The 15,578-nt window shown below is 37.2% G+C and overlaps 1 protein-coding gene across 2 annotated transcripts in view; it reads left to right on the top strand.

Annotated features, from left to right (window-relative positions):
- The window catches only part of SLC12A2 (solute carrier family 12 member 2), a 52,513-nt gene that overhangs the window by 8,377 nt on the left and 28,558 nt on the right, over positions 1-15,578 (top strand). For both annotated transcript variants that reach the window (XM_066569154.1, XM_066569155.1), the window contains exons 2-7: positions 7,806-7,925; positions 8,951-9,026; positions 9,559-9,654; positions 11,305-11,444; positions 12,201-12,311; positions 15,190-15,298. In XM_066569154.1, coding sequence (XP_066425251.1) covers positions 7,806-7,925; positions 8,951-9,026; positions 9,559-9,654; positions 11,305-11,444; positions 12,201-12,311; positions 15,190-15,298 — 652 coding nt within the window. The remainder of the gene's footprint in view (positions 1-7,805; positions 7,926-8,950; positions 9,027-9,558; positions 9,655-11,304; positions 11,445-12,200; positions 12,312-15,189; positions 15,299-15,578) is intronic.

Genomic DNA, 15,578 nt, shown 5'->3' with positions numbered 1-15,578 from the left:
CCTTGAACTGAAGGGGTTGGTTGCCCCTACACTTGTGCAGGAAGTCATGCCTCCTGCAGCTTTCTGTTAACCAGAACTGCAGAGAATTTGGGCTTTTTATGGGGGAAGTTTGGTTTTTTGGCAGGAAGGCCTTATTTTAGCTACAAAATTTCTGATAGTGCAGACCATAAGCATTTGGATTTTCCCAAATGCAAAACTACTGAACAAAGGCCTTTTCTTGTTTGTTTCTAATTTTCATGATCAGCTTGCCCAGAATTTTCATACCCTCCTGTGCTTAGGAGGGATGTATGAATCAAGATGTAAAGATGTGGGGAAGTTTCCTTTATTTTGCAGAGTGCTCTCATTCTTTAATTAATGTTTATGCTATGGGGGAAAAGCAAATATTATTTATATTTCTGATAGGATACTGGTCTTGCATACCTGTAGATGTCAGCAAGACTTTGCTGCTTTATCACATACCAAGACTGCTTCAGAGAGATGCAGCCTTCATGTAATAAGCTTAGAGATTTGTCAAGAAAACTGTGTTCAAGTAAGACATTAAATTAGTGCTAATCTTCATCAACAGATCTCTTTATTTGTAAGTATACCACCTTGAAAGAAAAGATTTACAACTAAGCTGAAATCAATTGCTTGAGTAAGTTTCCTGATTAAGTCTTGCTAACTTAGTTAATACATCATACTACATGGAAGAGCTAAGGGATGAGTGGATGATTATCCCTTTAAAAGAATTAAAGTAAAAATGGCTTTTTAAATCATTATAGATACAATATATACGTGCACACACATTAAAAAAACCGCACTGTTTAATGTTTCTCTATTAAAAGCAGTGTGCAAGACAGAAATACAAGCTGATGGCAGAAGCACATAGCTAATCCTTCAGTTGACATGTTAATTGCAACTATAAATTTCTTCTGTTTAAAATTGCTCTGCTGCAATCACAGTACAACATTCTTTAATTTCAGCTTAAGATAACATTAATGTTCAGTTTGATGCAATCTCTTTTAAAATCTCTGGAAGTGGATGCCAAAGGCATTTGCTACTATATTTTAATGTATAATTGTAGAGAAGGTAATATAGTCAAAGCACTTAAGTTTTGGTCTCTTGGCTGCAAACCTACAAAGGATTTCCTTTGACTGAGGTGAGTAACCAGTGTTTGTAAGCTGTTCATGTTTGAATCCAAGGAATCCCGAGTTTTAAGAACTGTGTTTTTTTCCGGGCAATTTATCTCCTGCTGTTTTAGGTAACTTCTGGATGCCATTTAATGGCTTAGTAGGCTTTTTAAAGTTATGACTGTAAAGACACCAGGGTGGGAATTAGGGCAGATTTGCTAATAGAATTTATAATTCATTCCTGTTTTATAACCAAGTAGTAAAATACCTAATACGACTGCTGAAATTTCTAAACGGCTGTCAACAGCAATGACTAGTCATTGTTCCCTGATAGTATTAATTTTTTGAATTAGTTCTTTGAAGAAAGTGCTAAGAAGGTGTTAGGCAGACTGAGGTGTCTTGAACGTGCTGTGTTTTCCTTTCTGTGTGCTACCTGACTGGGTTTTCTTCCCCCCTGGGAGCAATGATGATCAGTCAAGCTTCCCATTAACTCCTGAAAAACCTGAGCCTCTGAATCTTTTTCGTTAGCTTGGTTAACTCTTTTTAACTAATAAATAAATAATCAGAAATCTGTCAATTGCTCCAGGTGTTCTCTGGAAGATACTGGCCTTTCTGAGTAGCAATTTCTAAGTGAGGGGTAACCCTGTCTTGAATACCAAAGATTCAGATTGTTACATCTTCTAGAATTTACACTTTCATTGCTCTGTCATCAGTATGAGGCCAGTTACAAGGCATTAGTTGAGAGTTGTTCTTAGCTTCCATACCTGTCACCATCCTTCTTCCAGCAGAGCAGGACTAGTTTACAAAATACTGACCAGTCAGATTGTTCTTTAAGAGAATGTTACATAGAGTAAGATTTTTTAAAAGTCATTACCAGTGGTACTTCCTCCCTTTGGAGTTGTTTGTTTCCCTTACAGGAATAAAAACCACTTGAAAACTGTCAGACTTGGCAGAGCTGTTTTCCAAGTTTAGTGTTAAAAACTCACTGTGATTTGTAGTTTACGAGCAAAGTTAGAAATAATATCTCAGCCTCTCTTGAGAAGTGATTTCCTGAAAAAATGGTTACAAGCAGTACTGGGTGTCACCAGCTTGAGTCAAAGACTGGTGAAAACTTCCATTCCCTCCTGTGTATTTAAGTACTGAAATACTCTGGAATCTCAGGCAACCAAACTCAAGGCTTTTCTTGATAAAGGACTTATCATAAGATTGTCTGGTGTCCCTGGGCAACAATATGATTAAAACCATTCTGTGGAGATTTAGGTGTTTTGGAAAGGAAGCTCAGTCCTCTTGATCTCTTTCACAACTGTGCAGATAAAAGCAGTAAAAGATAAACACAGCTTATCAAACTGACTTGTAGACAAAAAACTGGGAATTTTATGATTACAAACATTAACATGCTGCAAAAGTAATGTTTAAAGGACAGATACATTTGGTACGGCTTGGTGTCCTTCAGACAGCATTTTTATTATTAGCTTATTATTTATTCTTTATCAGACAGCATCACACTTGTACCAGTACAGACTGTTTTCAAAAGTTCTGTTATATAAGAGGTAAACACCATAGCAGCAGGATTATTCTATTATTCATAGTTATTCTATGCATGAAATACATTTAGCACTTCTAAAGTCTTTTATTCAGCTCCTTGGGAGTGTCACAGGTGGTGGGAGCTAGAGTCCAAAAGTTCATTTGCTCTTGAAAGGAAAAGATCTTTGGTGGTGTTTAAAAATCCTTTGAAGTGTTACCATCATTTGAGGCAAAATGTCTAATAATTTTTATGTAACTTGGTAGCTTTCTTTATTCTGTCATTTTTACTATATCTGTGCTCTAGCTGAAGTATCCTTTAGTTAGGAAAGAAAAAAAAAAAAAACAAAGCAAATGTTTATAAGCTCCTTTTTAATGTATGTTTTGAACTGTGTTAATTCTGCAAAAATAGGTTTTGTAGCCATAGTCTTAATAGTGTGCAGGACTGGAGTTGGGATAGATGGGAGTATAATCCCTCCAAATAATGATTCTGCCTCTGAGACAGATGGTCAGCTGCATCTGGATCAATACAGTTTACTGCTTCTTCCCTTCCACAAAATAAGGAGCATCTTAAAATGGCAATGACTACAAAATTGACCTTTGGGAGATGGAAACAAGAAATTGTGGTTGTAAGGGCTGGTGAACAGGTTGCAACAGAGTTGTGAACCACAGTGAAGGACTGACTGCAGCAGATGTGTGAGAGCACAGAATTGTTCTGTCAGTTCTCTTTGGGCAAAGATGGTTCTCAGGGTAGCTCCCTTTATTATTTTTTTTTTTTTTTCTGTTCTCAGTAAGCATGAGAGAGTTATGCTCATTATCAGAATATAGGTAGGTAATCAGAATAAAGTATTATATTATCAGGATACAGTATCAGAATTTAGAATGCAGCAGGGACAAAGCAATTTTAAGTGTCAGCAGCTTGACTAGATGGAGTGGAAGGCCATTTTTATGTTTCTTTGCAGAAGCTGCAGCTTGAAAGGATTAGGCTCTTGATTTTTAGCATTGTGATAATATAAACTATTGAAACCAGCTTCAGTGCTGTGTCCTGCCAAGATGAGAAGAAGCTGCTTTTGTGAAGCCTTTCTAGGGAGATTGTGTGAGAAGAACCTCATATTATGTGGCATGTGCTAAATCTGTAGCTGGCTAAATGTGAGGAATGGGAAAAGCAGTCAAATGCTGTAGTCTGAGGTGCTTCTCTGGCCTCCTGTTTTTGCACAGGACTAATAACAGCAGGAGGGACTAGCTAAAGAAGTCAGTGACTGCTTGGAGCACACCAAATCAGGCAGTTCACAGTGACAGCAATCTGCCTGGAGATCCAGAAAATACTCTTACATACAAACTTGCTGGTGGTCCTGCCCTTTACTTGTGGCTTCCAAGTTGTGATTCTTGAAAAGAAACAAGACTTCATGTGTGTTTATTCTGGTATTACCTCATACGGTGCAACATAGCCCAAGTATGTTGCCATTAAGATGGGATTTAGATAAGTTCACCACAAAAAAAAAAAAAAAATTATGCTGCATGACTTATACCACTGTCAAGAACTCTTAAATAAAGCAGTTTTTACTGAACTTTTTGATGGACCAATGTATTATAGGCTGTTTGTGGCAAACCTCAGATCTCCTCTACCAAAATATCAAGTATTTTCTCATTACTAATCTATGTCTAATAGATGTGGAGGCTATTCACAGTTGTCACAAGTAACTTATTGTTATGATCCAACACTGGAGATGAAATAGTAGATTATCTGTGTAGGAGCAGAAATTAACTGTTTCTTCTCTGAAGTCCTGTCAGTGTGTGATAGAATTGTCAGCTTGTAAACATACCTTATTTTTCCCTTAACAATGCAAATGAGCACCATTACTATTTTTGGACTGATTATTTTGTTTTAAGAATTGTGTTAATAAGATTGTTTCTGGTCTGAAATGCTAAACCCCCTTTTCTTTCCCCTTTTGTTACACCCCCTCCAAATCCACAGTGTGTTAGTGTTTTTTACTGTTTATGAAGATCTTATCGTGCATGTATTGGCTGTTCTAAAATAGTGCTAGGGCAGTTTTTTCCATTCAGTGTCTGACTTGAGTAGAAGCATTGTTTCCTCATGAACACGAGCATGAAGAATACTACGCCTGCTTGATTTACAGCTGAGACCACAGTGGTTCTTTCTTAATATTGCCTTAGAGGGCTGAGCTTGGAGCCTTCTGGAGTGAAATTCCTTTGTGCCCACACTCTGTAATATCTGTTCTCAGTGCTGCTTTATTGGGCACCCACCAGCACTGATAACCAGGAATAACCTTTCAGTTATTACATTTTGCTTGTGCCTCAAAATATTTTCCTAAGAAATATTGCACAGTGTGGAGAGACGAGACATACAGAACAAAACTCGCCTGTGTTCACAGTGTGCAGTATCTTGGAGCTGATCTGGTAACTGATAACTCAGAATACCAGTTGTGACCCATTATCTATCTCCTCCCCAAACAGGCTATGGGCTTGTTGGGGCACTGCAGGAAAACGCGTAGCTGCCCCATGGTGGTTGAGGTTTTGGGGTGACCTTTGGGGGTCACATTGGTGATGCGTGCAGGCTTTACCAATACTTAGTCCACCATGCTCACATGATGAAGTATGTGATCCTTTCGTAGACCAGATAAAAAGATATTTCTCCACCATCTTACCAAACCTGAACTTGCAGCAAACAAGCTCCAAGCTTGTTCAAAAAAAAAAAAAAAAAAAAAAAAAGCATTAACCACTTCATTCGCATTTCAGTATTTTAAAGACATGAAGATAAAGATTCCTCCTACTGTTCCTTGATCCTCCCTGACCAGTCTTCTCAGAGAGCAATTTTTGTTTTTTCTTATTACAGACATGATGCGTGTTGTTGTAATAGCAGAAGATGTTATCTAATGTTGGCAAGTTTTTTTGGCCAAAGCTTAAAAATTGTTTAGATAATTTGGATATGACTTCTTTTATGTAATGGTTTAAAATAGAGTGTGTTCCAAGTATAATGTGGTGGTTTTCTGTGAGGAATTAGAATGGGTTTTATATGAACCAGTAATAAGTGGTCGTACTGTCTCATGCTTGATGGGAGGTTTTGGCATAGTGATGAACATGTTTATAATATGCCCCTTGTTTTAATGCATCTTTTTTCTCTCTGTTTCCTCCCCACTTCTGAAAGAAGTCATAAAGGGATACATTAATGCTTAGAGGAATTTTTATATTTTGTTCTGCACTTCTAAGCTATTGGAGCAGGGTAGGTGGTCAGCTCATCCTCTTCTGGCATGAACCTCAGGCTTGAGTAGATGTCTTCTTAGTTCTGGTTCAGGCAGGCCAGCATTTCTGAAATGTAGCAGCATTTAATTCTCTTTTTGGTCCTCGCTGTTCTTCTTACCATTCTAAATGATTATGTGCCGCTACTTGATTTGGCTTGAGTGCCTGAATACAAATAATCAGCAATCAATAGATTCATCTGGTCAAAGGCTGTGCAAATCTCCCAAGAATTACAGCCATTAGTTCTATCCAGGAAAGCTGCAGTTCAGCAAACTGGGTACCTCCTGGTCAGGTTTCTACTTGTCCTCTGTTTAGTGTATATAATACATATACACACACACACACACAAAAAATATTTTATATATATAACACATAAGGTGTCTTTTTTTTTTTTTTTTAATTGTAATCTCTTCAGGAGGCAATATAATGTGCTCTTTAAGAGAGTAAACTGTTAAAGGTAATGATCTGGAAACTGATCATGATTCTGCATAACAGTGGAAGGCTTGTGCCTTACAGGATCACCAGATGTGCCTTACAGGATCACCAGATGTGCAGGTATATCTATTTCTATGAGAATTTCATAATTCCACATCAGTGAGAGAAGCACTGTAATGAATCTGTGCTACTGACCTTTGGATAAGGTTGACATAATCTGTTTTTAAAAATCTGGTTTGTGTGTTTACTGCTGATAATAAGAGCATATGGATGACACCCTTCATAACTGACAGGTTTAGAAATATTTCCTCTGAACCCTGTGCTAAGGATATATCTGGTACTAATGAATCAAGAGTAGAAAGAATTTGGTAAAATGCCTCACCCTAATCTTTATTAGTCTTTCCCTGCATATGCTTAGAAGCCTTATTTGTGTCCATTCTGTTTTGTGTCTTACTTAGCAAATCTGGGTTTTGCCCTTTACCTCATTGGGATTGAATCTCTAATTGTTCAAATGTTTTCTAAGCCCTGGGATGCAGGCTGCTTCACAGTATGCTGCTTCAGCTGGTTTGTTGAATGTTGTTCAGGGTCTTTTTACTGTATCCATTCTTAATACTTGTTGCCTTGGATAAACTACTTAGAGCGCTTCTTGCTTTCTTACAGCAAGTGTAGGAAATGTTTGAGTTTAAATGTTCTGGTGCTTGCCTGGCTTGGCAAAACAAAATTGCCTATTAAGCAAGCATATATGTGTGTGTATACACATATATTTTCAATTTATGTTTAAAGTTGAGGTTTTCTGCATTTTTGAAGTTGAGAGTTGAATTGTAAATAAGAGACATAAGTTGGCCTTTGTCCGTGGGGCTGATGTTTTCTCTATCTGTGATCCTTCCCATTTAACTGGAGAGCAGTGTTTGGGAAGAGACTTCTCTTCCCTCCTTTTCCCTGAAATGCCGATCTCCCATCCTTCTTTGTGGCAGCATCACCTTACAAAGAGTAGTAGAATAGTTTGCAGGGAAATGAATAATTTATTTCCTGAAAAATTGATCAAATGACAGCTACATCTGAACAACAGGAAATGCTACAGCAGAGACAGTAACTTGTGGTAGAGCAGTCTGTGCTTTCAGATGAAGAAGTAAAATTTCTTGTGCAGTTGAAATCTTCCAGCTCTTTTTCTACAGACCAGGTGTTTGACTTTTTTTAGGGATCTGGGGCTAATTCTTAATTATACTTACCACACTGGCTGTTAATGGTTTGCTCTTGTAAGTTTGTTTTACATTCCTTTAAATCCGAGATGTGCATCATGCAAGGGACATAAAGGAGCAATTCAAAACTTCTGCCATGTCTTTCTGTTTATTTTTCTGTTTACACAAGTAAGATGGGTTTTTGTTTTTTGTTTTTTGTTTTTTTTTTTTTTTAACAAGATTAGTTTCACATGCCCACTTTGCTCTGTCACCCAAAATACAAACTTTTTTTGTCTTTTCAAAGGAGCCCTTTGAGGATGGCTACGCAAATGGTGAGGAAGGCACACCAGCTGGGGATGCAGCTGCTGCTTACACACCTGACAGCAAAGGGGTAGTCAAGTTTGGCTGGATAAAAGGTGTGCTGGTAAGTTTGGTATATGGCTCTTCAGTTTTTTTACAGGTGCTGATCTATTCTTACAAATCTTTCCAACCACCTCCTTTGCTGACAGGCATTGTGATAGTGTAGTATAAATATTACATGTATGAGAGGTGTGATAAATGCCATAATTTTATGAAGGATTGCTCCTATTTCAACTGAGTTTTAAGTCAATAAATACTTCAGGGCTTTAAGTTCTTAAGGGCTTATGGTTTCTTACCGCAGGTTTTAGGAGTTTTTACATTGCATGATTTCCAGGAAGGAAAAAGATACTGTAGTAGAAAAATGCATGCTGTACTTCTGTGGTCTGGAGAGGTTATCTCCTTTTTTGTAGGATTGATATATTACTCTTTAGGGAAGAGAGAGACCCAAGATCTGTTTTTAGTCTCCTGTCTTAATTCTGAACAAAGCAAACGATTTTTATTGAGACCTAAGAGTTGTAAATACTAGAATTAAAAAAAAAATGCACACCTCTCCATCCTGTTACTGTGCAGATGTGTTTTAAGATACAAAGGTTACAGAAATGCAAACTTGCAGCACGGCTTTTGTTCTTTTAAGAAGAGTAAGTTATTTAGTAGGGTCCTGCTTTAGTGCATTTTTTTTAGAGAGAGAGACAGGCTTGTAGGACATGCAAACTGGGGTTTTTGACCTCACAATCATTATAGACTTCTATCTTATTTTAAGTCATTTTTTCTGTAGTGTGACTTTTGGATCCTAAGGTTAGGGTCTAAATTATTATTATTGTTTGCTTATGGCATACTGCAGGTGTCAGATATTGAACTACTCTTAACTCTGTGTTTAAGGTAGTAACTTTTTAATCATATTTAAGTCCCTTTTTTTTTTAACCAAACTTAAACTTTTATGATAACATCATATTCTTGTGAAATAATTTTAAAAGTGGTGAGGAAATGCAGCAAGATAATTTCAAGAACAGTAAAAACTGAAAGGAAGAATTAATGTAAATGACTGCAGATAAAAGAACTAATCCATGTTATATTTCTGCTTTATCCTAGGTACGATGTATGTTAAATATTTGGGGTGTGATGCTCTTCATCAGACTATCATGGATTGTAGGACAAGCTGGGATAGGTATGGATACTAATGCTGTAATTTTATTTCAGTGACTTTCAAATGTGATCCACTAGAGATGTTGATCCTGAGCTTTTACTTTAAACAGGAATAGGAAATTACCTTAATATTGCTAATTTTTATGGTAATTTATCTTATCAAAAACTTCAACCAGTTACTTAGACTTCTTCATTTAGGTACAAGGCAAGTATTTCAAAGTTGACATTTATAAATCTTCAGTGAACTGTAGAGATAAACTTTTGATCTCTAATTATTAAACCCTGCATGTGGACTGTGTAGTATATAAGCAGATCTTTTCAAAGGCTTAACCTAAGTGTTGGATTGATCTGTAGAATACAGCTCTTACCTTGCTGATTAAAGAGAATCTTTGCCCAATTTTATTTTTATCCTTACGGGGCAAGAGGAAGCCTTTTGCTTGAAAGTAAATTTGTGTTCTACTTGCAAGACTTGAGTATTTAAATGAAATTAAGTTGAAGGCTTGTACTCTTTAATACTGCAGGGCTTACAGTGTTTTCATCTCTTTTCCCAAAAGGTCTCTCTGTCTTGGTTATTGGAATGGCCACTGTTGTGACAACTATTACAGGACTGTCTACTTCAGCAATAGCCACAAATGGGTTTGTAAGAGGAGGTAATGCTATTTTCATGAAGTTTTTAAAGCTTTCCTCACTCTGGAGTGCACGCTTGAATGTTGCTGAGGAGCAAAGCCTTCCTTGTGTCCCGTGTGTGATTAAACAGTCACGTAATTAACAAAAACTCAGTAGGGAGCCTACTAATTACATTTGAACTAGTACCTTGCTTTTGTGCTGTAAAAAAAAAAAAATATTGGTGTAAATTTTTGTAATAAAAACATTTTTAAGGCTACATATCCAGCTATGAGTAGGATCTTAATATTCTCCTGAGCTGCACTGGTTGGTTAAGAGTGTCTTCATATGTGTTCATGTCCTGAAATAAACCTTCACCCAAGTAGCTCTCCAAACTCTGTTAGCTCCAGCTTTCCTGAGGGTGATGGTTTTCATTCTCTTCCATGGTTTATGTGGTGGTGTCAGCTGTTTTTGGAAATGGTTGGTGCCTCTGACACGATCTGCTTGCTTCATGACATTACCAGACTGCTACTAGGAAAAAATGTGGTGGAATTAAAGTAGGAGGTTGTAAAACTATCTTCATTAAGATTAAGAATGAAGAGAAAAGCCTCACAATCACAAAGTAAACAGACTCAATGGGAAAAGTCAGCTATGAGTGTTAGCATTATGTCAAGCTTAGTTTCTGAATGCCCTTCTATTTTTTTAATTCTATTGTGTATATCAGGTTTTCCCATCTGTACAGGAGCTTCTTTTCTTTTTTTAAGTCACTCTTGAAAAATAGTTCTTCATTAGAAAATTTGAAGTCCTGAATTGCAAGAACTGTAGAATTTCATAGGAACAATTGTTCCTATGAAAATGTTATATTACAGTAAGATTTTTTTAATGCTACATAAGAAATACAGAGTATAGCCAAGCTGGGTACATATATAGGATTTCCACTTCCAAGAAGTCTAATGCAGTGAAATTAAGCATTTTCTGTTGCAGATTTTTAACATGCACTCAGTTATTTATTTCAGACTGGAGCTGGAGGATTTTGTTGCTTCTAGAAAGCTTAACCTTAAGTTTGAGGAATAAGCCTTTGCTACATTTTCTAAACTTTACCTTCCTGTAATACTCCAGATACTCAGATTTTCATTTGTCATGTGGGATTTGTTGTTTTTGTCCAGCTCAAAAGTACAAAGAACAGGCTCTTGAGAGTCCCATTGGAGGGCAGAAAATTCATTTGACAGCAGAGCTTTTAGAAGCAGGTCTTGGAAGTTTGGAACTTTTGTGGGTTTATTGCAATCTGCTTTGCTAGTTCCTTAATCTTGACTGCACAAGTGAAACTGCTTTGAGCAGTTTGAAGTAAAAAGCCCAGCTATACTGCAGCTTGTGTTCTGCTGTTTTTTAACCATAGAACTGGTTGCATACCTAATACGCATTAATATGATGTGGTCCATCACTTATGGTTATTTCCACCTGGTCTCTTTTCCTAAGAACTTGAAATACATTGCTGAAACTTCAGCACATCTGTCCCTAAAATACTGAGTTAAGGGTTATTTTCTAATACATCAGGGAATGAAGAGTGAGTAGATTCTGGCTTGTGTAAATGTTAAAGTGCTGATCACTGTCTGTTATAAGCTCTATCATGTAGAGGATTTTTTTTTGTTCATTTTGTAATTTGTGGGGTTTTTTTTTTTGTTTTTTTTTTCTTTCAGGAGGAGCATATTACTTAATTTCCAGAAGTCTGGGGCCGGAGTTTGGTGGTGCCATAGGTCTGATTTTTGCATTTGCCAATGCTGTGGCAGTGGCAATGTATGTCGTTGGTTTTGCAGAGACTGTTGTTGAGTTACTCAAGGTACATGGAGGACAGTGCTTGTATTGATTATACTTTATCTATAAAGTTTTACACCTCATATAGAACGTTTAACTATATAAAGTGTATACTTTACATGTAAAGTTAAAGATTATACTTGGTTTTTGATTCATCTGATCATAAAACAGTGTGGCTTGGAAGAGACATTTCAAGGTCACCTAGTCCATCCCCCAACCAGGTAGAATTCAGAATGGTTTGAGTTGAAAGGGACCCTAAAGACCACCCAGTACCACCCCCTACCATGGACAGGGACACCTTTGACTATCCCAGGGTGCTCCCAGCCTCATCCAGCCTGGCCTTGGATACTTCCAAGGATCCAGGGGCAGCCCCAGCTTCTCTGGGCACCCTGTGCCAGGGCCTTCCCACCCTCACTGCAAAATATTTTTTTTTTTCCTTAAAACCAATACTCCTTGTTCTGTCACCACAAGCCCTATCCAAAAGTCTGTTCCCATCTTTCTTTTAAGCCCCCTTTAAATATTAAGTGATGGCAGTAAGGTCTCTCTGAGCTCCCTTTTCTCCAGGCTGAACAGCCTTTATCGTTTCCATTTGGAAGATTCATTGATTTAAAAACAAGGCAAAACCCAAATTACTTGTATCCTTAAAGGGAACTTACAATCAGTAAATTTGTGGTGTGCAGGTTAACTACTAATAAATTATAGTGAATAGAATGCTGTTGTTTTAGGGAAGGCATTTACCTGATGAAGTACATGACTGTGTATTTTTTGTTTGTTTTGTTAGGAAAATGGAACATTGATGATCGATGAAATGAACGATATCAGAATCATAGGGGCTATCACAGTGGTTATACTGCTGGGCATTTCCATTGCAGGAATGGAGTGGGAAGCAAAAGTAAGGAACTGCCATTTTTTTTTTTTAATTCTCTGCTTCATAATTTTGATTCCATTTTTTGTACCTTAGCTTTCTGATTTATTTTTAGTGTATTCAGTATTGCATGATTGTGTGTTAGAAGTCAGTTAATTTTTATGCAGTAGCTCTTGGTCTGGCACTAGCATGTGCAGCTCTAAACAAAATCTTAAGATTTTTCAAATCTTAAACCACTTCACTGGAAGCTTAAGCATCTATGAGAACCTAAACTCCAGCATAATCCACTCTTAATGACATTGTCAAATAGATTAATGGTATTCCCTCTTCTGGGCAGTTGCAGCACAAGTGAAGGTAAGAACTTCAGCATGGGAATTTTCCCTTACTGTGAACTTTAGGCAGGTTCTGAGGATGAAAAACACAGGGCTGGCTTCCCTTCTCTTTCATTCTCTTCTGGTTTGATTTTCACAGCCAGACAGTGGGATGCATTCACAGCATAGAGAAAAGGGTGTTGAACATTGGTGGTGATGATCTGTAGGAGGGAAAACCTCAGTCTTAGGTCAGCTCTGACTGAAGAGATCTTACCAGAGAAGCTCTTCTGCCTTACCAGTTTTCTGCTTGGTATTTTGAGGCACTGTAGCTTGCTCTCTGTTTCCTGCACCTTGTAGGCTTTTTATGAATATCTGTCCTTAATTTGCTCAAAAAAAAAAAAAAAAAAATGGAGGAGAGCCTCTCAGTGGGGTTTCATTCCCAACTTACATTTATATCACAATAGCTCCTATTTTCTTGACTGAGAGGCAGCTGAAGGAACCTCCTCATGAAGTGTTGTAAGTTTCTTGTGCTCCTTCATCAAGAAGATGATGCTATTTATAATAAAAATGAGAGGGGTTTTTTTTATCATTGTTGCTTCCAAGAAATAGGGATCCTAGAAGAAGTGAGTGAAGATCAAGTGCATTGCTTAGATCTACTGGGGAGAAAAGAAACTTACAGAAATTGACTTGGGCATGAGCTTCTAAATTGAACTTCTGTAGAAACTGTTTACCTTTCTCAAGTAGCCCTTCAGTGTCTATAACTTGAATTTGTGATGCTCTCTATACACCCAACTGCAAACAGTGCTGACCTTCTTATTCTGAACTGTTTTGAGGGAATTATTGTTAATAATCCTCTGGGTGCTGCCACGTGAAGTCACAGGTAGTATCTTCATTTTGCTGCTTAGTATGAGCATTTATATAACAATAGTTTGCATGAAAATACCCCTCTTTAATGTTTCTACATCAGACCTGAAATGTGGTATTATGCAATTACTGCAGTGCCATCCTTATTTTAGGGGTAGCTTTCAAAAGTCCTGTTCTCAATGCAAAAGTCAAGACTTGGTTTCTCTGTCATGGAAGGAGGCAAGTGGGAGCAATGATTGGCCACTGAACCTATCAAACAAGCATTTCATGTGGGCTAACAGAACTCAGCGTAGCAAAACACCAGTGTCTCCATCTTGATCTGTGGTGTTCTCCTGTGCCTTGGCCGTGTCTTAGAGAAAATGGAGCAGGGAAATCTATAATAATGCCTTTGAACCAGATGTAAAATCGAGGAGAGACTGTGGTTGATTCTAGGAAGTTTGCTTTAAAAAATGGCTTTTTATAGAGTTTGTGGTGTTTACTGCTCAGCTCCTTGTGTTGAAGTCTTAGAAGCCCATTCTTTCAGATTTTAGAATTTGAGTAAGATACTCTCAGCATACATCCCTAGCTTCAGGGAGAAGCCTGGTTAGTTACTGGAAAACTCCACTTGTGGCAATTGCTCTGTGGTAACTTCATGTGTTTATGTTTCTGTCTTACAGAAGACTTCTGTAAGCACCCAGCTGTATCCTCACACCTTTCACCTATTTTTGAGGCTTTACAAAGATTTAAATAAATAAGGGCACAAACTGTTTTCCTTCAGGTGGACTTTTAAATCTGCTCCAGCCCATTTTGCTGTGTTTATCACTGTCCCACCCTGTTTTCCTGAGAGGCTGTGTGAACTGAAAACTTTGTTTTGTAGGCATGAACAATGCCACAGTGATACTGCATATTAACTCCTGATCCTAGGCCTGAAAAAGGTCTGTGAATAGCTTTCCCCAAGCTACTGGCATTCTTTCTAAGGAATGAAACCACCCAAAAGATAACAGCAGTGGGATTGCTTATTTAAATGGAGGACCTGAACCATCCTTACAGTACCTAGATTTATCTTTGTACACACTTTAGAGGTGTGGGATGGTTTAAAGTACTTCTTGTTCAACTTGTAGGGTTTATAATAGTTCTGCAGAAAAGTGACTAAAAATCTAGGTTGTAATAAAAGAAGTGTCAAAATTAGGAATTAACAATTAATGGTTGCAGTTTGCAGTTTAATTTCCTTAGTAAGGATTGAGAACATGAGAATGTAGCAAAGTAAACTATTTCCTTGCATAAAATAGGAAACAAGAGCTGTTTCATTCTGGATGTATTAAAATTTTTAGAAAATACCACATACTAAAAGATAAGACAAAGGATGACCATGGCTAATAAAGTAGTAGCATTTGTGTTGCATTTGGCCATTTTCATGTAAATTTCTTGAATCTCCTCAAATGCATTCCTTCTGGAAGGCTTATATATAGAGAAATTAGTTCTTTTAAGCATTTTGTGTCTAGAAGTATAATTTGAGGCATTTAGTAATAATAAACCTTTTTGATTAGGCATAAAACTTGGAAATTATTCCTATTTCATAATTAAAAATCCTTGTACAAGTTCTCTCCAGCTTTCCTCATTTTTTTGCAGAGAACACGCTGAGAAGGTGAAGCTGAATTTGGAATCAAGTAAACATTTACATTTTATAGCACAGCACTTGATACTATGAAAAGAACAAGTTCTCCTGTCTGACAGCAGTCATTGTGTTTCAGGCACAGATAGTCCTGCTGGTGATCCTCATTCTTGCTATTGGAGACTTTGTCATAGGAACATTTATTCCTCTGGAGAGCAAGAAGCCCAAAGGTTTCTTTGGTTACAATGGTATGTTGGAACAGTTTACAGTATGGTAAACAATTCCTTCCTTTGCAAAATAAGCTGCTATTATTAAATTAAACATCTAGTATATCTTACAGTCCTTTTTAACTGTGGAGACTTTTCCTGGTTTCTTGTAACTTCTGCAGCTGGGTCAAAACTTGAGTATTGCTTAATGTTGAATATATATTAAATTTTAAAAAGCTGGATTATACTGGAAGTATTTTTTACATTTAACATTTAAATCTGCTTAAGTTTACTGTCTTGACTTTGAGTTGAAGTGATGAAT

The sequence above is a fragment of the Molothrus aeneus genome, chromosome Z, assembly GCF_037042795.1.
Source record: "Molothrus aeneus isolate 106 chromosome Z, BPBGC_Maene_1.0, whole genome shotgun sequence".
Lineage (NCBI taxonomy): Eukaryota > Metazoa > Chordata > Aves > Passeriformes > Icteridae > Molothrus > Molothrus aeneus.
This window is presented reverse-complemented; position numbering and strand designations above follow the sequence as displayed.